Source organism: Phalacrocorax aristotelis, chromosome 6, assembly GCF_949628215.1.
Source record: "Phalacrocorax aristotelis chromosome 6, bGulAri2.1, whole genome shotgun sequence".
Classification (NCBI taxonomy): Eukaryota; Metazoa; Chordata; class Aves; order Suliformes; family Phalacrocoracidae; genus Phalacrocorax; species Phalacrocorax aristotelis.
The window spans coordinates 33,643,493-33,663,466 of record NC_134281.1 but is presented as its reverse complement, the minus strand read 5'-3'; the positions used below and the strand labels follow the sequence as shown (position 1 = coordinate 33,663,466).

Below are 19,974 nucleotides of genomic sequence, written 5' to 3'. Positions count from 1 at the left end.
TATAGTTCCCGTGCTGGCAAGAATGGCCATGGAAATGCTTACTGTCATTTAGTTAATGCTGCTGTCATTTATTTAACACCATTGTGTTGCTCCTCTATATGGTGCAGTGCTGTGCAACCACCGAAGGGCCACGGGGTCTTTGCTGGAGGGACTTACTTTATTTCCTGTTGTCCCATATCCCTTAAATTTCTCAGCTCTCCCTGAGCCTGTAGCATTGTTCAGAACAGGATCCATGTTTTGCCTGGCAACTTACTTTGGAGCAGATGTCTACTTGTGCCATGACCTATGGAAGCTGTGAAGGTGACATTAATTGGGAGGCACGCATGTCCCTTCGCAGCTCTGTGTGTTTGCTGCTTGGCAAGGGGATGGTTTTTGTGGCATAACTTAACACATTCCTGATGAACCAAGCTACCTGGGTGGCTTTAGCTTTTTACATTTGCAGTCCGACAGAAGAGGACTTAGAAACAAAATCTGACTTAAAGTCTCAAACAGACAGGTAGTGTTTGGTTTGGGGTAGGTGTCTCTGTGGCCCATGGTGATATGGACAGTATAAGCCCTGCCTGGATTGGGTTTGTGCCTTCTGTTTTCATTAGTAATTAGCCATCAAACAAGCAGTCATTTAGCAGGGCCTGGCTGAAGTTGCCTTCTAGAGCTCCAGTTTTCAAGGGTTGGGCTGGATCCAGCATTTGGCCAGCAGTTCTGCACTCACAAAGATAGGTCACAGCTACAGGCTCTGGAGACTGCACATCTTTGCAGATCCTTGCGTGCTTTGCTGAGGACTGGCAGCAGGGACTTTGAAGCGGCAGCTCCCGCAGGAGTTGGTGTCATGATCAAATCACTAACCTGTTCAGCTCATGCCCTGAGAGCTGTCAGAAGGTATTAGGGGCAGGAGGCCAGACTGCAACACACAATGTCTGGGCAATGCAACATACTCAAGCCTCTGGGAGTCTGGCTTCTGTCCTGAGTCTTGTTCCCGTTTGAATTCCTCTGGTTCTTGCAGGGGGCTGGCTCCCTCCTCTTAGCTTGAGCATGCTTCTAATGTGTGGTTGGTGGTGGGTATTTGGTGAGCGTCTTCAGTCCATAGTCCTGGAGGAGAGAGTTGCCATGGTGAGCTCTTGGTCAGGAACAGAGAGGACTGCAAGGCTGCTGTTTTCTGGGAGCCGTAACTCACATCAAATGAGAAATCCAGCATGGGTTTGCCCACAGACAGGCAGGCCATCCTCCTGTTGGCAGTGGGCAGCAGAAGCTTGGTGGACGGCAGAGAAGCAGCCTGTCATAGCATTTGCACAGTTGTACTATGGAGCTCCCTAGTCTGGTTTACGGCCTCTCTCATGCATGCCTTTAAGGAGAAGCAAGCAAAATTGCAGGTCAGATTTGGCCAGTGGAGTCAAAACCTGCTGGACAGTTATCGCTACACACCTGGCACTGTTAAATCTCATCTAGAAGGGAGGCAGACTTAGCCAACACAGTTCAGCTCTGGCTCCAGTGGTGAGAAAAAAATCCACAGCCCAGAAAGTGTTTCCACAGCTGATGATGGCCAATGCTTTTTCCAGCTCAAGAAGGCTGCTGCCAAGAACAGGACAGTGTGCAAAAAGCACAAATGCCTCCTCAGCAAGGCAGCAAATGCCCCCGGGCAGCTGCCAGCAGGTTTTATATCTGCCTTCCCACTTCAGGGAAGGACATTCCCTGGAAAGCCCAACAGTTACTTTGACTTTCAGCCTGGGCCAAGTGGGACCTTCATCAACTTCTCGCCTCACCAGCTGCCACAAAAGCAGTGATGGCAGGTGTGAAATTTCAGGTGACTTGTTTGCTTCTGGCACTCCAGTGCTGTCATTTTGGGCTTTAGACAGCCTCTGAGCAGGCAGGAAGAGGGAATCGCACTGAATCCATGCCTTCTGGAGCAGGCCTTGGGTCATGGAGCACTTGGGTGGAAGGAAAAGGGTAAAAGGGGAGACAGGAAACACTTATTTCAGGGCTTATTCCCCAGGATGCTTTCTGGGAAAGGAGGGGCTGCAATCAGGCAGGATGTATTTATTCACTTTTGGATCTTGGGAAATCAAGCCCAGCCTGGCCTAAACCAGGAGGAAAATATAGCACAGCCCACACTGCACAGAACAGCGACGTCCCCACTTCACCTTATCTGTGTCAGCACAAACAGTCCAGATAACGTAAAAATCAGACATGGTGAAATGCTGACTCCACATGAACGACCGAGACGTCCCATGGGGAAATGATATGGTTTGAGCAGAAAGACAGTGGGGTAGTCCTAGAAAGCCCTATCCTAAGATAGAGAGAAAGCCCTCTCCAGTCCTCACTGTATTTCTTCCTCCTCCCTTGCCTCAGCTGGTACCAGGGACCCCAGGTCGGTCCTTGGGTGGAGAGCAGGGGATGCTGTCTGTGTCACGGGGCTGTTCCCAAACTGGAGTCTGATCTGGATGGCCCTTGAAGGCAGCAGAGGAAAGCCCTGCACATGAGTTAGGAACCTGCTGGGTCATTGTCAGAGAACAGAGAAGATATTTGCTACTTACAGCAAGTCACTTTCAACCAACACAACTGCAAACAACCAGATGTAGCAGACCTTCTTCTACTCTGTCAGAAGCACTTGTGGAGAAAAACTCACCTGTGTCAGTAACCTCTTGCAACTAAAGGCAGAGGATTTGGCTGAAGCACTTGACAGTGACGAAGTAGTCATTGTGGAGTCATGCAGGAAGGAACAAGGAGACAGCCCACGTTTTCCACTGCTTTTCCTCCCTCTGGGAGCGAAGAATATCTCCACCTCTGTTTTGCAAGACCCCTCTTGCCTGCCACTTCTGCTCTTCTCCCTGCCTCTTTTGGTAGCAACAGGGCGTGGGGTAGAGGTGAGAGACCTTCTCCACATGCCCTTGGAGGCAACAGTGGCAGTTTGCGTTGTGCGGGCAATCAGTAAAACCACAGTGAAATTTGCATGCACTACTCAGACATGCAGAGTTTGCTCAGGCTGGTGGTTTATTTGCACTAAAGACAGGCCAGCCATTCACCTGAATGCATTTGTCACTCTGCTCCTTTGAACTAGGGCAACTGGATATTGCTGCTGAGGTCAGTACAGATTGATCTGGTTCATTTTCTTTTCCCCTCTATTAGCTCTTTCTTCAGGAATATTCAGTGCCCTATTTAATTTGCCCTGCCTGAGTAGAGGGTTTAGCTTCTGCTCAGAGTGGTATGAAATCCCCGCTGACGTGCCAGGAGGAGAGCACTCAAGATGTTAAAAAATCCATGCTTTTCCTAACATTGAGTTTAAAATCCAGATTTTAAAAACATACTGATTATAAAAGGTTTCTTGTAAAGTGACTGTAATTACTTACAAACAAATATCTAGCTCATGGAAATCATGTAAGTGCTGAGAAGTCAGACACAGATCACACTTTTCTCCAGACTGCAATTCATTCAGTTTGGGTGCATAAAATTCAGAAGCAGTTCCTTCAGGTGCTGACAAAAGTGGTTCAAATGCTGCCAGACAAAGCTAATAACTTGCACACACACACAATGGGTCAGTCAGTGCTTTTGTTTTGTCACTTTTTCCTTCCACTTTTCCACACACAGGGCAGATTTTGGTTCTCAGCCCATTAAATGGTGAATGACCCTTTGCAATATCCTTCTCTGTCTGCTAAGCGGGAGCAAGTCTTGCAAGTCAGCATTTTGGTGACAGAAATTGGTAATGGCAACTCCATGGACTTTTAAAGCACTTTATTCATGTTCCAGGATGAGCAGGGGAAATGGGGATGGTTGCAGACAGCAGACAGATACTCTTTGCATTCATGTCGGTATTGAAGTGTAGCTCTGGAAAGTGATTCTGCCTCAGAGAAATGCACTGTGCAAGGATGAATCATCTGTCTTGGAGGAGTTTGGGGAACATGGACTCCCCTGGATTTTGCAATGAGCAAAGCTAACTCTGAAGAGCAGGTTTCTCCCTGACCTTGCACCTGAGGAAAGAACTTGTCAGAGGATCCTATGAAATAGGATTTGAGGAGCCCTGAGAGGTCGCCTACTCCAAACCCCTGTCCCAGGCTGTGAGTGATACTGCAGGTGGAATTTGGTGCTGTGCACCCTGTGCAAAAAGCAGGGGCTCTCTGAGAGGAACCTGGGTGGCTCTCAGTGCAGTGACACCCCACGTCTGCAGGATGCTCCAAGCAGCCCTAGGGACTTGGGTGCACAGGTTCTGGACAGTGGAGTTGAATTAGTGTCTGAATCTTTTTGTCTATTTCAGAAATCCCAAGCTGGGGCTTATTAGCTTTTCTAACACTGAGGTTGTGGCCTGGAAAAATGAGCACTTGGTTTAATTTCCCAGCACTGCTGATGGCTAAGTCTGGGTAATTCATGCCTTTACCTTGTGTCTAAAACCGAATGATACTGATCTTAGAGAAGAGCTCTGGGACCTTCCCAGGAAGAGCAGAGGACCTGTACTAGGGGAATGACAACGTCCTGTTCTTATCCTCCTGCCCTCTCTATTTGCTGCTGGATATGAGGCCAAACAGGCCTTTGCTCTGATCTGGGACAGCTGTCCTTCTGTTCCCATGTCTGGAGCTGGAAAATCTAAGCCTTCAGGCTGTTTGGATGCTGTGGGAACAGGTGCAATAGGGAACCTAGAAAACAACAGATCAGAAGACATATGGGACCGCCCTAGCTCTTAATTAACCTAATTGATGTAGCTTCCATGAAGGTCTGCATGTTTGCCTAGTGTGTTGTTTCCGGTGCAGGCAAGCACTGGTCCCCATGATAGAGTGCAGACACGGTAATGCTATCAGCAGCCCCTTCCTTCCCAGAAGGGGCCCAGCAGGCCAGACCACCTCCATAAAATCCAGCTGGTGAGCCCAGGGTGCAGGTCCTTGTGCCTAGATGTACAGCCCACCCTTCCGAAGAGGTGCTGTAGGCTTCTCTGGAGAGAGAGTGGGGGTGAGGAATGGGTTTTGAAAGCTAACAAGGGTTATTACAGCCCAGCGGTTTGACTCATCTGCCTGTCCTCCATCAGAGGATGTTACTTGCTGATTGCTGCTGCAGGGGCAATGAGTCATTCAGGCTGCAGGTGGTCAGCTGATAGACGTATTGAGCCAGGTCACCTGCACTTTTGATGGCACAGTAAAACCACTAGATATTTATAGAAAGAAATTGCATCCTGACTGGTGAAAAAAGGACACACTAAATGCTCTTTGGTTAAAGGGCACAACTGGGCTGTAGTCCTTTCTTCAGGACTTCAGACCAAGAGAAAGGGTAGTCAAGAATCTTTCCTAACCTTTTTTGATGCTCAGACAACAGCAGGGTTTTTTTTCACTTCAGAGTCACTCTTCCTCGCTGAAAGTATTTGGAGAGCAAAGTCACTCCCAGGTTAGTTAAACATTTGCCTTTTCATGGCATTGAATTGTAAATAAAGCTGTAGTCCTAAAAATACTACAGATACCTCAAAGTTTCCAGAGGTTCAAATACGCCCTCTAACAACAATCCTTGTGTTGTGCTGCAAACAGAAATTTGAAATCAGATGTCCAGATGTGTGGTACAGAGCCCCAGCTGGCCAGCCTGCTTTTTTGTAAGGTAGCAGCTATTCCCACATGTGTGTTTCACTCCAGCAGAGCCTGGATTCTTTCTGAAGCTCAGGGGCTGGAGACTTGAAGCACAGCAGAAGGAGCTTCCTTGAGAGGTGCAGAGATGCTAGCAAGCGAGGAGGGAGAGTGTAGTATCTGATGTGGGCACATCTTGTCTGGCCAGTCAAGCCAAATGTTTATCACCTTTGGATTCACCATGCTGCCCAAAAAGCAAAACAGACGTGTAGTAGTATTGGCAATCTCTGTAGGAACCTCCTGTCTGCCAGATTCTCTCTCCCTGCCCTCCCAGCAGGTGCCAGCTGGGTTTTTGCTTTCTTTCATCCTATGAACATGTTTCATCAAAGCAAGCACAGTCAGGGGATGCAAAGCCCAAAGGCTTACTAAAATTAGGCCTGATCTTTGGTCCTGTTTGTAAGTCGTTTCTAGGCTTGGTGGTGTCTGACATACAAACTGGCTAAAATCAGGGTTTGCAAGTCCTAAGTACAGCTATGTTTGTATTATTGTTTACAGAGTCCTTTGGGCAGCAGCGTGCCTGTTAGAACAAAACAGCAGCACACATGCATGGATCAAAGAGCCCCGGTGAAACAGATTTCAACATAGACAAGTGGCCTACCCTATCAAATTAGCTGACAAAGGAGGATCATGGGAGAAGCACTGTGGCTGTGATTTTGACAGAACCAAACCGTGTTCCATGCCCATGACTCAGTACTGGAGTCACACACGTTCACTGTGGAGATCTCTGGGTCTTCTGCAAAAACAATGAATGAAGGAGACGTTAAATCCCACTTAAGTTAATGAGGCTTAAACAAATCTTTCAGGTTCAGTGTAGTGGTTTCTGTTTTAGTGGCTCTGGATCTTGCTAAATCTTCCCTTCCCCCTTCTTCCCACCAGAGCTACTTAAATAACAGTGGTTGATAAGGAGGACTTATGAAAGCCAGTTCAAACCCCAAAGTGTGACTAGAACAGGTGCTTGGAATGGCTGTATGAAATACCTTCAAAGAGGTGATAAATAAGCAGCAGAAGCAAGGAGGGAGAGTGAAAAGTATGGCTTGTGCCTGTTTTGTAAACTTAGCTTATGTGGGTTTTTGAACGAAAAGGAAGTGTTGATGTCAGGTCTCCGGTTTGGCTGATTGCTTGTGGTGAACAGTGCCCGTTGGTACCGCTGTCCTCATACCTGGGCTAGGAGAGCGTTCATTTGGTGCTAGACATTAAATAACAAATCACCCCAACTCTGGTCTGCTTTTTGGGCAGCAAATTTGGTCTAGTTCAGGTCTTCACGAAGACCTGGATAGCTGGCAGTGCTCTGCCAGGCCTGTACTCAACCTCCTGGCTGCAAAGTGGACTTGTAAATGGCATAAACCAAGGTGAAGCCAATCTCATTTTGCAGCAGCCTGGGTGCACCACAATACACATCTGGTGCAGAGCTCTCTCTTTTCCTTTTCCCTGCTACATGGTGTCCCCATATGCTGCCGCTTGTGAGAAGAAAGGGGGTCTATGGGGTGCGTCATGCCCCAGGACAGAGATAGAGCTCTGGACTAGGATATCCTTGTGGAAGCTGAAAGGATGCAAGTTCAAAAAAAATAAAAGCAGGTTATTCACCACTCTTTGTTCACCTGTCCTGGATATTGCCCTCCCAGCAGCTCCCTCCCTGCCCCAGGGAGACACAGGGGAAATCCTGGTGGCAGCTCTGCATGGGGTACGTGGCTTCTGAAATGGGCTGCTCCCAGACTGTCAGGAGATTTATATGCCAAACCCAACGTCTTAAACTTCACCTGAAAACAAATCGGCAATCAGGCCTAATGAACACACTCCCAGGAAGCTTTGCAAGGCATGCTTTTATTGTGACTCTGACTGTAAAGGTCTACAGCCTCTCATTTGATGAACAGACAACACCATTTTTTTTCCTCCTAACAAGGTTTCTGTAGAAATGGATCCACTGCTGAATCTCGAGTCTGCCTGGCATATTCTGGGGGACATCTGGCGTAAATTCTTCATTATTAGATTACATTAGTTGCAGCAATAATCACTCACATGGGATTATTACATCCAAGCTTGTCTCATTGCCTTTATCTTTTCACACATTGTCTTTCCTGGTTCCCCTTCAAAGGGCTGTTGTGAGTCTGTGTCGGAGCAAGAAATTAACTCGTTAGTAATTTATGCATCATTTCCTCCAGCCACATGTATTTAGGGCAAGATCAATAAAATATAATAAGGAAGTGAGTGGGTATTGTCACTGTGGGGCTGAAATAATTCCTTTGGTATCACTGTAAATCCTTCCCTCACGTATGAAAACCTGCAGTCCTGTCCATCATTAGCTTATTTTACTAGGCTGTATCAACAGGACATTGATTTGGCTCCTTTGTGTGCCTGCAGAGTGTGCTACTTCTGTTCGCAGACACACAAAGTGCTCCGAGTGGAGGTTTAAGATTCTGAGAGAGCAGTGTTTCATAGCCTTTCTTCTGGCTCCTGTCATGTAATTAAAGCCGTGCCAGCAAACACCACAGATTTGTTTCTGGAGTGGCTCCATGCTCCGGCATCTGCTGCAATATGTTAGGTCTGAGAAAGGGAAAAGGACATCAAGAGGGATCCAAGCATCGCAGCTCAGGGCACAGAAATCTTGCTGTCCGCGGGAACTGGGGAGGCAAACCTGAGTAGATCTGAAAGGTCAGTGGCAGGTTCGAGAGGATCTGGAGTCCCTGACTAGTGATCTGACTGCTGAGCAGCCCTGCCTGGGCAGAAACAAAAACAAAAACAAAAACAAACCCACACCAAAAAAAGGAGTTTGGATTCCTCTTACCCACAGCAGTGTAAGGATGTAAGAGGGGCAATGCTTGTGGGTGGAAGAGACAGCGGACGAGCACACTGGATTTCTGTGGCTCCTAAGAGGCTCAGAGTTGATGCCACAGGGTATCTTATCTTTCCATGTCTCTTTTCTCACCTCCTGGCTCCAGTCCAGACCCTGAAGGGTTTCAGCTCCATGAGAACTTGAATTTAGGGAATTTGTTGCAATTTCAGATTAAGAATTTCCTGAAAGTGCAAGCAAAGTCAAACCAGCAATTCAGTGCCCTTTCTAGCTCTGCCTGTCTGGATTCCCTGTGGCTGTTTCTCCTGCAGGAGATGTCCCAGTGTTTGGCACTGACGTGGAAGGGGCTGTGAGGCCCACTTTGGCTTTAGCAATGATCTGTCTGCTGATTTGAGGGGATTACAGCTGCACAGAGGCTCTGATTTCTGAAAGTCTCTGGAAGAAGAAGTCTTGAGATCACTCTGTGCTCTGGGACCTGCATGTTTTGTTGCAGTAAGTGTGGAGAAATCTAGGAGAGGGAGGTGGTTAAAACCCCCTGGCAGGTCTGAATCACATCCCAGAGGAATATTCGTTGTGCAGTTGTGCTGGGCTGGGCAGCACACAGTGTACTGGATGGGGCAGTGAAGTCAGAGCAACCCTGCCCTCTACAACTCCAGCTATGTTGACACAGCCTGGAGGGGAGCACAGAGGAGATGAGAGCCTGAGATTATCAGTGCAGACAGGAGAGAGGAATGTTGTTTGCGTGCAGCTCCTCTCCACCAGGACTGGCAAAATCCAAATATGAAGGAAGATGCAGGCGGTTGCTGGCGTGCAATGTTCGAGAGTGTAACAGAGATAAGCAGGCACAGGGACCAAACCAAGACCAAACGCTAACTTCAGCACAAGAAAAACTGGTTGCAGCATAGGCTGGTTGTCTTCTGAAGGCCTTCTGGAGACAACGGTCTGTCCAGGTCACCTGCAAGCTGCTAGTGATGCTGCCCAGGAATGTGTACCGGACATTGCCCCTTGTCACCTGCCCCCATGGTCCTCAGTTTCAGTGAGGCAAAAGCCAGCTATGCCTGGTCTCTGCTGGAGTCCAGTGGTGGTGTGGCTAATACCACCTTCTGAATGGCTAAGTTCATTATCAGATAGAGTGGGTAGGCTTGCAGATAAGAGAGGAAAGGCCAACTGGCGGAGAGAAGGAGGAAAGCAGAGCTGAGATGCTCAGACGGGATGGCAGTTGTTTGCTTGGTTTCATTTCTTTAGGAGCCAGGGTTAGAAAAGAAATTGCTTCCAGGAGAGATATTCTCAGCAGAGCCATTTCGGACCAACTCCTTCGCATTGCAGGGCCTTTGCTAGGCAGCCTCTGCAGCCAGCCCTCCCCCCAGCATTGCAACACCTCCGGCTTTCCAAAGGGACAGGAGCCCAAAGAGCAAACACAGGAAACCCCAGCTCTGGTCAAGGTCTGGGAGGTAAATTTGTAACTTAGAACGGATTGTGAGGATGCTGCTCTGTAATGTGTAAACACTCCTTTCTTTCTCCAACAAACCAGTGCAGCTGAGAGCTGATCCCAAACCTCCCTTCATGGTTGAGTCTGCTGAAGAGACAGGACGCAGGTTGGAAATGCAGCCGGGCACGCAGGCTCCTTATTCCCTGGAGACGGGCTCCTTCCCTCACTTTTGTAAGTCCTTGCCCTGACCCTGTGCAAATCCGCTGTGCTGAGCTGCAGTGTGGGCTCAGCTGTGGGTTGGGCAGCTGCACGGAGGGGTGGCAGGGCACCACTGTGGCCATCGCCAAGAGCGGTGGGGCTTGCCCAGCCTCCTGGGCATGCTACTCCTGTAGCAACAGACGCCAACTGAACAAAGCCTTTATGGGAGTTTAATTCTAATGCAGGTTTTGGAAAGACACCCTTGTTAGCGCTATGCTGCACTCTCAGTTGCAGGAGGGATGTCTCAGTTTAGACACGGGGAAGATGTATTTACCAGGAGTGGTGCAGATGTGGTAGGACAGATGGGCTGGGCAGGAGGTTGCAGCTCTGTCCCTGAAGGTCTCTGGTTTGATTTGGGGCAGGAGGATGGGTGAGATAAGCTTGCCAGGTCCCTTCCAGACCTGTTTTCTGTGAGTCTGTGCTTTCTTCCTGCAATGGAGGGGAAGAAAAGTGTTCAGGGTGTGGAAGGGGATACTGTATTTACAGATGAGGGCTACGATTGCTTATACTACAGGAGTTCTGGAGATCAGATCATAAAGGTTATAAAGGGACAGGTGGAAGTTACATGTAAAGCTAGTCAGGAATTTTCCATGAAAATAATGCTTTAAACAAAGTGATGTTTCTCCCAAAACTGAAGCTCTCTCTAGATATTGATTTTGTCAAATATTTTAAATGTGTATGTGTGTGTGTGCGCATACAGAAAGAGAGAAAGATAATTCCACTGGGAAAATGCTGTAATGGTCTAATTTATTTCAGATGCCTTCAAACCTGGTTTGTGTTTTGAACTGACCTAATGTGTTTCACTACCTCTGCTGTGTATGAGCTCCTTGCAATGTATGTATAACAATATTCTGACAAAAAGGAATATATTTACTGGCTTTTCTATATTTCCAAGTCACATAAAATTTAAAACAACAACTTCTTTTGCTGTTTTTGTAATAAATATGTCATATATCCATATCAATATCAGGCTTAATTAGCATCAGTAGATACACTATTTGTCTGATTCCTGTCTATCAGGTAAACCAGTGGCACAATACAAAATGATTCAGTTGGACGCAAAGTCACCTTTGCACCAGGGGGTAAACCCTGGGAATTGAAACCTGCCTGTCTTGGGCAGATAGGGGGCTGGAGGAACTGCAGAGAAGGCAGGGATTGCTCCGGAAAGGATAGATGTTAACTGAGCGCAAATGGGCAGGCAGCATGCTTTGATGACAAGGCAGCAGGGTGTGGGTAGGAATTCGCTGGCTCTGGTTTGGGCTTGCAGTGAAGTTGCTTTCCTGTCCTCTTTGACTCCCTTTCCTTGATTGTGCAGGGCACTGCTGTCCTTAGTGTGTGTTGGCAGTCTGTGGGGCAGAGCAGGGCCTGTTATCACCTACCATTGCTAATGTCTGCCCCAAAGGCCTACTTGCTGGTGTCCAGGACTCACTGAGCTGATACCAGCTCTCAACATGGCAAATCCCTTCTGTGGCCTGGGCTCAGACCACCTGTGAGGCGCACAAAGAGCCTGTGGGTTTAAATCCTTCCCCTGAGCTGGGCTGAGGGGAAGGGAAGTTCAGCAAAACACAGGACTGAGAGCTAGGCAGGAACTTGAAAGCATTTTAGAAAAGCCATCTAGGCTTGTGCATGATGATACTGCTGATGTACAGCTTCCCACATGAACCCTGTGCAATTCTAGGAGGGTTTCTGCAGTGCCACGCAAATGGAGAGGTCATGCACGGCTGTAAGACATTCTTGGTACATTTCTGTGTTGGCAGAACCCATATTATAAGCAAGGCATTGAGGAATCATTGGAATTTTTTAAAATTCTATTTATTTATTTTAACAAGTACTCCAAACCTTCAACATACCTGGACTCTAAAGTGCTCCCAGGGTGAGGGGAGTTTGGGTCAAATTCCATCAGTTTTGGAAGATTCCCTGGCTTTTTACTGGGGTGATTCACTTTATATGTAAGAAACTGCCAGCAAAGGCTTGGATGCTCACAGCTCTGTTTCCTGCAGAAACCTGGATGATTAGATGTGAATGTAGTAAAGGACAGAGAGAAAATTATGTTCTAGTCTCAGAGATCTAAAAAGCTGATCTGGGTTGCAAGAGCCAGAAAGGCATCCATCCCACCAGCCTACTCTCATCCCTCAGGATGAAGGGAGGCTGCACAAGGGCTCTGCCTGGTGCTTAGCCCCAGTCTCAGTTTCAGGCTTAGTCCCCAGACTCTGTTGTCTGGAAGTGATCCACAAAGGATTTGTCACCTGCAGCCAACAGAGCCCAGAGCTGAAATTTAGCATGTGCTGCCAAAACCAGCTTGCAGGTACTCACAGGTTAGCCCCTTCCACTCTGCATCTGTCAATAAAGCGAACATCCTTCCCATCCTGACTTTTCCCAGCTGACCTTTTTAAGCACAGTTGCAGGTTCTGCCTGCTCTTCCTTTTGACAGCTCTGAAGATTCATTCCGAACTTTGCAGAGGCAATTGGTTTTCGGGAGAGATCAACAACCTTTCATGGGTGCAGGGCCAGCCTGCCTTTCTCTTCCTCAAAGACAAGCTCATGCATGCTTGAAAACACTCACAGGGAGCTGGGAGACACAGCCTTTACAATGGACGACATAGTCCCTTTCAGACACTGAGCTTGGAGCTGGCTTTTGCACGAGAAAAGAAATTTCTGTATAGAGGTCAGGGAGCTGGGAAACCACAGGTGACTGAAACAACAGGAACAAATCCTACCACAACTTTCCTGTCACTCCAGTGACCTTCTAGGCAGTAGACTTTTATTGCTAGGCCTACTCCTTGCAGCAGAGAGGGGACAATAAAAGCCCTCTAATTAGCTGATGAGAATGAGTTTTCTCCTAGGCTAGACCTAGAGTGTTGTAGGAGGTATTACTGCAGTGATAGCAGTAGCAGAAAGGGTGAGTGGGTGTTTGTTGCAGGTGTTTTGAGTGTCCTCTTGATCTAGTTCAGCTGAAAACCAAGGTGGGCTGCCCAAGGGCTTTTTTTATCTAGATGGTGAGGCTAGAGGGTGGTTTGGAGTTAGAATTCTATTTTCTTGCTGTGATCCTGCTTGGTTTCTCTCCTTATTCCTACTGCAGTAGCTTGCTGGGGTGATTCAGAAGTTGAGCTGGAAGTCTTCCCTTTAGAAAGGAAGAGGATGAGGTGGTAGAGTGCCATCTCAAGGCTCCTCCACATTTGTGACAATGAGGGCAGAGAGGAAGTCTCTGGGAAACTGCAATAATGCAATAAATGAGAGCAAAACTCACTGTACCAGGATGGGGAGGCATGGTGTGGTGTAGCAGTGCATTGCTGTGCCCTGCAAGCAACAATGTGTAAGGTCTTCTCTATCTGGATGACCTGAGCTGTCTGGAGTAGGTTTGTCTGTTCCCTCTCCTGTGCAGGAGCATCACATAGGTGTGAACCTGAAAAAGCCAAGCAGCAGCAGCATGGTGGCTCTGATGTGCTGTGGTGCATATGCCTGCTCTGTCCTTGATGTTGGTGGCTGCTGAGCACAGCTCTCCCCTCACATGGGCCCTGCTGCCCTGTGAGTTTTCTGCCAATGCTCTTGTTTGCTTTCTTGTTACAGCTTTTTAACAGGAAGCCTTTGACACAATTCTGGCAGAAATCGCTCTTGCCTTGGCCTGCTTCTTCTGAGCTTTCTCCAGAAACATTGTTGGATCCTGAAAAAGCCATTTTGGGGCCGTGTCTTGGATGGCCCGTTACCTGTGAGGGGAGTCAGAGGTGGTGGCTGTGGTGTGGGGAGGCCAGGCTACCTCCACACCTGACTGGCTGAAATCCTACACTGTCTGGAGTTTTACAAGACTTTTATCTGTACTTCTTGGCATAGCTTGTATTATTGTGGTTATATATATTTATTACTAAAGTAAAGCCTCTGTTTTCAGTGCTTCGATGAAGTGAAGCATTACATTGCAAATCTAGGTGGACAAGCTGCGTTCAGAGACTGAGAGAGACTTTGGGGTGGATTCTCCTCTTGTTGGCACTAACTCTGCTGGGCTTGGGGGCATGAAGTCAAAGTGCACAAGGAATCTGGGTTTCCTTCTAAAAACAAACAAGATCTGAGTTTGCAGTCCCTCAGCACCCTGGGGAGTACATGGTGTGTCTGCTGCAAACCCAGAGCAGATGAAATGGCTGGGGAGTTTGACTCTTTTGAGGTGCAGGCTCACTCCTTCCCCTTGGGTCCATCTCCTTGGGATCACCAGCTGAAAGGAAGGCATCAGGGCAAAGACACCTCAGGCTGGATGCTGCAGGCCACGCTTGCTGGTCCTGGGCATAGGAGCCAGCAAGGTTACCGGAGGATACAGCAGTATTTTGGGAAGAAGGCTGCCTTCATGTCTGGCTGGCCCTGGGGGCAGCTAAGGGGTTAAAACCCAGCCGTTCTGGCCAATCAGTCTGGCTTGCCTGTAATAACCAATTAACGCAGTGTAATTGTGCAAATCCATATGTGGCAGTAATTACCAGGGAGATTAATGGATTCCTTCCTTTCTAAGTGCACCCCACCACAGCTTGCCAGTGTCCCCCTGCCACTTGAAAGGACTTGGTGAGAGGGGAAAGCAGGAGCCGCTCTTCTGTGGACACTCTGAGATGAAGCCAAGTGGACAGGGAGGCCCCGTGGGGACTGCCCGGTGCTTGTTTAAATAACCCTTTTCATCTCCCTGCCTTTCCTTACATACAGCTCGCTGGTCCCTGGCTCAGACCTGGCCTCCCGAGGACAGTTCGTGCCCAGCCTGCTGGGGCTGGGCTGTGGAGTCCCTGCACTCCCCATTGTCTATTCATTCCCCTTTCCCCTGTTTAGCCCTAATTGCTGCAGAATATCGCATTTGTTTGCCCTCTTCTTTTGAAGCTTTGTTATTTTAGTTGCAATGGGTAATCCAGCAAACTGTTAAAGGCATACACGGAGGGGAGGAGGGGACAGCAGGGCACTTGGGGCAGGTTTTCAAGCCAGGCAATGGGGTTGCATTTGGGAGATGGCAGCTTGCAGGCAGGCTGGGCCTGCCACATCCTTTAGGATGGGTTTTCTTAGGGATATATGACCACAGAAGCAAAAAGTGACCCTGGAGCAGGTGAATACTTCCCCCTCCAAATGCTCTGAGTTGGAAAATGAGGCACTGAGTCCTGCTGAGGGAGAAGGAGCTGCATTTGGGGACCTGTCCCCTGGCAGATCACCGCCTGGGCAGCGTGGGTTCATCCACAGTTGCACTGGCACCTTGGGCACTTGAGATGCAAAGCTGCCAGTCCCACTCAGTAGCCCTGGCCAGCCTTGCCTGCGCATCACACACATGGGTGCTGAGCCATGGTGCAGAGGGAGCTGGGAAGAGCTCAGGCATGCTTCTATGCTGGGCAAAGATCCCTGCCCTTGACAGATAGCTAGTGCAGCGAGTCAGCCCATGGGGAGGGCTGATGTGCTGGCCAGGGATCCATCTGTCTCTGGCTGTGCAGCACAGGGCTGCAGGTGCCCTGGGGGCCGCTGTGCTTGCCCAGCTGGGGATGGGGCAGGTGGCTGAGGAGCAAGTGCCCTTTGGCACCTGGGATGGCAGGGAGTGATCACATCACATCTCGCATCAAACATCCTTTCATCCTCGCTGCCTTCCTCATCAGGCCAAAATAGTGATGCTGAGGTTTGAACCTGGGTCTGTGATTTTATAATTTCTGCCCCTACCCTGCCTCATGTGTAGGCTGGAACTTGGACTTGTAGGCCAGGGCTGTGTGGGCTGGTGAGAGTATCCCATGGGTATAAAAATGTCTGTCTGTCTGGCCAGACAGAGCCAGGCCGAAGGTCCATCTTTCAAATGGTGAACGCTGACAAGGGAGGTAGGAACAGATTGTGCTCGAGTGTCCTTCCTCCAGCAGGTGCCTCCCGGCAGCCTCTGCCCTGAACTGTTCAGCATCTTCCATCAGGGATAACCATGCGGGTCCAGGACTGGCTGCCCCCAAAATCTGTAGTGATACCTGCGCAGACATCCCTGCAGAGTACTGGCCCATGCCTGGCTATTCTCCAGCAGCCCTGGCCCTGTTCACTGCCACATACGTGGTGATGGATGTAAATGACCTTTTTCTTATTGCTGACTTGTTACAAAGGCCAGGAACGTGGCTGCTCCGAGAGACAGTCCGTGCAATCTGCTCAGCAGAGATGTGAGCAGGGCTGTTCTCCAAGAAGTGTTACAGATGTTGGGGAGGTTTTGGGAGATTCTTGCCTGGAGTTGTTGGGAATGCATAGAAAGATGCATCTTCCTAGAGGACCAGGAGAGGTGGAGAGCACTGACAGAGATGGTGCTTTTGTGTCTGCTTGCTCGGGGTCCTGGGAGCCAGCCTGCACCAATAGCTTGTTTACAGAGCCAGAAAGAGGCACTGGGGAAGCTCACGGGTATTGCAAATGGGATGGGTTTTGTTTGTGAGAGAGCTGTGTACATTGCAGGCAGCTGAGGCCCTTGACTCTTCTAGCTCTTCCATTTCACCTGACCAAGGGTTCATCAATACTCCTTTCTGCTGTGTGATCCTAGATTAGAGGTTATGTGTGCCAAAGCACGGCATGTAAATGTGTCTCCTGGGTCTGCTGTGCTTGTGGGACCTTGAAGTAGCTCATGTCTTGGGGGAGCCGTCTTCCCGGAAAGCTTCCTACCTGGCACTGGTGCCCAGGGGGATTCAGAGAAGTACTTGGGGCACTGAGGGGTGTGTCTTGCACAATTTCTGGGATACACTTCAAGCATCCCAGAAATTGTGGGTCTTTGCTGCCCTGGATTTTAGGCTCCAGGGCTGCAGTATTTAGTGGATAGGTATGATTTAAAAGCCTCACTAATGAAATGAGCCAGGGGAGACTGATTTTTTGTGGTTATGGCTTGGCTTTTAAATGTCAAAAAATTCCCAGTGGGAACAACCCTTGGCCTGTGCTGACTCCCAGACTGTGCTTGGGAACTACCTGATGGAAAGCACCAGGGACTGTGTTTACAACCAGCAGGACAGTCCCTGAGCCCATGCTGTGGGGCTGGTGAATTTGCTGGTATAGATTAGCCTTTAGGGCTGTGCTGCTGCTCTGGAAAGATTCAGACCCGAAAAGGGACTGGGCTGCAGATTTTGCAAGTAGGATATGTCTGGCTAGCAGAGAAGACAGATGTGTTGGAGAAGCTGCTCTGGGATCTCTGAAGGCTTGCTTTAATAAGCTGACTTAAGTCTGCACCTCAGCACAGTGCCAGTACTCAAGTGTGTATTGCTCTGCCCGTATCATCCCAGGTCCTTTCTCTGCTTCTGCTATGCAGAGCTGATCCTTCTGCTCAGAGGCTTGAAAGGACAGGGCCAAAACATGTGGCTGTGGGCAGGTGCTCACTTCTTTCTCTCTCTTTTTACTGGCAAGAGGTTGGGGGACAGAGAGCAGATATTTGACAGTGCCAGCAAATGTCATTCCACATCCCTGCAAATTCTTCATGTGCTTGCTCCTCGCTGCTGTGCTGTCTTGGCTCTGTGTTCTGTGGTCTGTGCTTGTCTTGATCCAGGGCTGTTCCTTTCTTTAGGGCACAGGGGATTTTGTCATGCTCCCATGGCTTTAAATAGCAGTGGATTTTCCATTTGGTATAGGGGACTGTGTGGCTTTTGAGAAGTGAATATGTTTGAAAGGCAATGGAGGGCACTGATGAAGAAAGGGATGCTCACTGTAGCTGGTTCCTTACCTGCCCCTCAGCTGCACAGGGAGATGAAGGGTTTTTAACTGTTTCTGCAGGGAAACATTGAGAGGAACCAATCTCATGGGCGAACATTTTGGCTGAGTTTCATGTTGTGTTTTTCTCCCTTTGGCTGCCACTGGAAGGTGAGTCCCAGGGGAAGGACAGCTGCTAGAACAGATGAGGGATGTATGTATCTGTCTGGGCAAGGCAAAGAGATGGCTCAATCTCCTGAATGTCAAACAGACCAGGCTGGCAGTCTTGAACTGTTGTTGGTTGGATCTATAAAGAGATGATTGTAAAATGAATGTGTCTCTGGATCCAGTATTTGTGGAGAGGCTGCATAGGCATGTCTCGGCAGCATAGCATTAAACAGGGTGTGACTCTGGGCAAAGATGTGGTCTAGTTTATTGTTTCGGGGGGGGTTTTGGTATGTGATTTTTCCCCTGGTGTCTCAGAGGCATTATAGGGGTGAGCTGGGGGCTTGCAGCATGCAGGTTTGCTGTGCTAATAATGCTAGGCCAGGGTGGCTGGAACAGAGTATTTGGAGCAATGGGAAATTGTTCCAAGACTTGCTTGAAAGGAGAGCCATCCCCGAGAAGATCATGTCATTACAGAGACAGATGAGATCTTTGTGCATTAGAGGATACAGCAAAGCATTGAGAAACCTGCCTCTCCGCCTTTCATGCAGATACACTTGGGTTTTAGTGGTATTTGATTTCCTTCCCTGCTCTCAGGGGACAGGCTGAAATCTACTAGAAAAGTGTTAAGGAGCCAGTGGCATCTGCAGAAGTGAAGTGGAGGTGGGATCCAGGTGAGCTGCCAGGCTCCTGAGGAGCTGCAAGCATCCTATGAAAGGGGCAGCAGCCCCACCATCCCACCATGGCTTATAGAAAATGTCTCGTTGACTGGAGCAAGGACTAACCTATGAAGATGGCTGCCTGAAAAGTGCTGACTGAAGCTGCGCCTTGGCAATATGGTAGATGTAGCTTTTGCACCTTTGGTCCAGATCAAAAGCTCTGTGGCCATGTGACGCGAAGTGCTAATCTGGTGTAAATGCCTTCTCCTTCTTCAGATCCTTTTAAATGATAGTAATGGGCCATCTTGATAAGGCAAGCTTTATCCTGGATCAGATACACTGGCTGCCAGGGAGTAAATCGTATTGTATACATAAAAGCACAGGAGAGAGGGAAGTGATTCAGTAAAAGCTGGAGCCCTTGCTATGGCATTAATGTGACAGTGTGCAGTCAGATGCTTGCACCTGATCCAGGCAGTGCTCAGTGGAGCAACCCAGCATGAGCAAGCTTGAAGCTGTGGCCTTGCTTGCTTGGAGAGAACATGGGTTAGAAATCCAAAGGTACATGCTCATCTCCCCTCTCCCATTGCAGGAGGGGCCTGTGATGAGGTGGCTTAGGATAGATATCAACTTTATGGGCTTTTGGGGCCTGGCTGCTGTGGCGGGGACCGGAGCGGGCTATGGCTGGTGCTGGCTACTGTGCCTTCGGCCATGAAGGTACTGGTGCTAGCCCCAGATGTGAAGCTGTTCCTTTTGGATGCCTCCAAGTCTGCTTCCCCTGAGAAAGGAGCTAGTCAGAGCAGAAATAACCACTGTTACCTTGAACTCCAAGATATCCACGTTTGCCTGTCTGGTATAAATAGACCATATGAGGCAGCCAGATGTGATGGAGATTGACAGGTTGTCTCTGGAGTTTTGCACTTGCTGAAGCAGGAGGAAATGTAAAAACATTAACATGGGGATGCACAAAGTGAAAGTAGCAAGCAAAGCCCCCAGCTGCACAGGAGGCTGTGGCATCTGCCGTGGGGGATGCAGGTGGGAGCCCATTGTGGCCTTGTGCAGGGCAGTTCTGCAAAAAGACCTTCCCCACCCTGTGCTGAGCTCTGGTGGCCATCAACAAATGCAAGGTCCAGCAGACACCTTTTGTGGCTGGGCTGTCCCCCATCAGCGGTGTGCCACCCAGCTCAGGCCCTTGCCAAGGAGGGGAACATAGTCTGCTCACAAAAATCCAGGTTTGCCAGCAAAAGAGAATGAAGAACGGAGTGGAATCCAGGAAAAAAAAAAGGCTTTTTGAAAGTTTTCCAGGAGTTCTGCAGAGATAGGCGAGGGAACAGAGTTTCACTTAGGTAGTTTGTTTCTGGGTAGTCAGAGAAGCCTTGAAATCTGTAGGTTGTTACTGGGATGGTTTGTGGTTTTGTTTTGTTTTGTTTTGTTTTGTTTTGTTTTGTTTTGTTTTGTTTTGTT

General features: G+C 48.8%; 1 protein-coding gene across 2 annotated transcripts in view; it reads left to right on the top strand.

Moving 5' to 3' along the window:
• The first annotated feature begins 9,869 nt into the window (after positions 1–9,869).
• RXRG (retinoid X receptor gamma) overlaps positions 9,870–19,974 on the top strand; it is a 39,319-nt gene continuing 29,214 nt past the window's right edge. Inside the window, exon 1 of one of the 2 annotated variants that reach the window (XM_075097002.1) lies at positions 9,870–10,036. In XM_075097002.1, the coding sequence (XP_074953103.1) occupies positions 9,940–10,036 (97 nt within the window). In that variant the 5' untranslated portion in view covers positions 9,870–9,939. Of the gene's footprint in view, positions 10,037–10,845; positions 10,898–19,974 lie in introns of those variants that run through there. The other variant, XM_075097004.1, reaches the window with a different exon arrangement.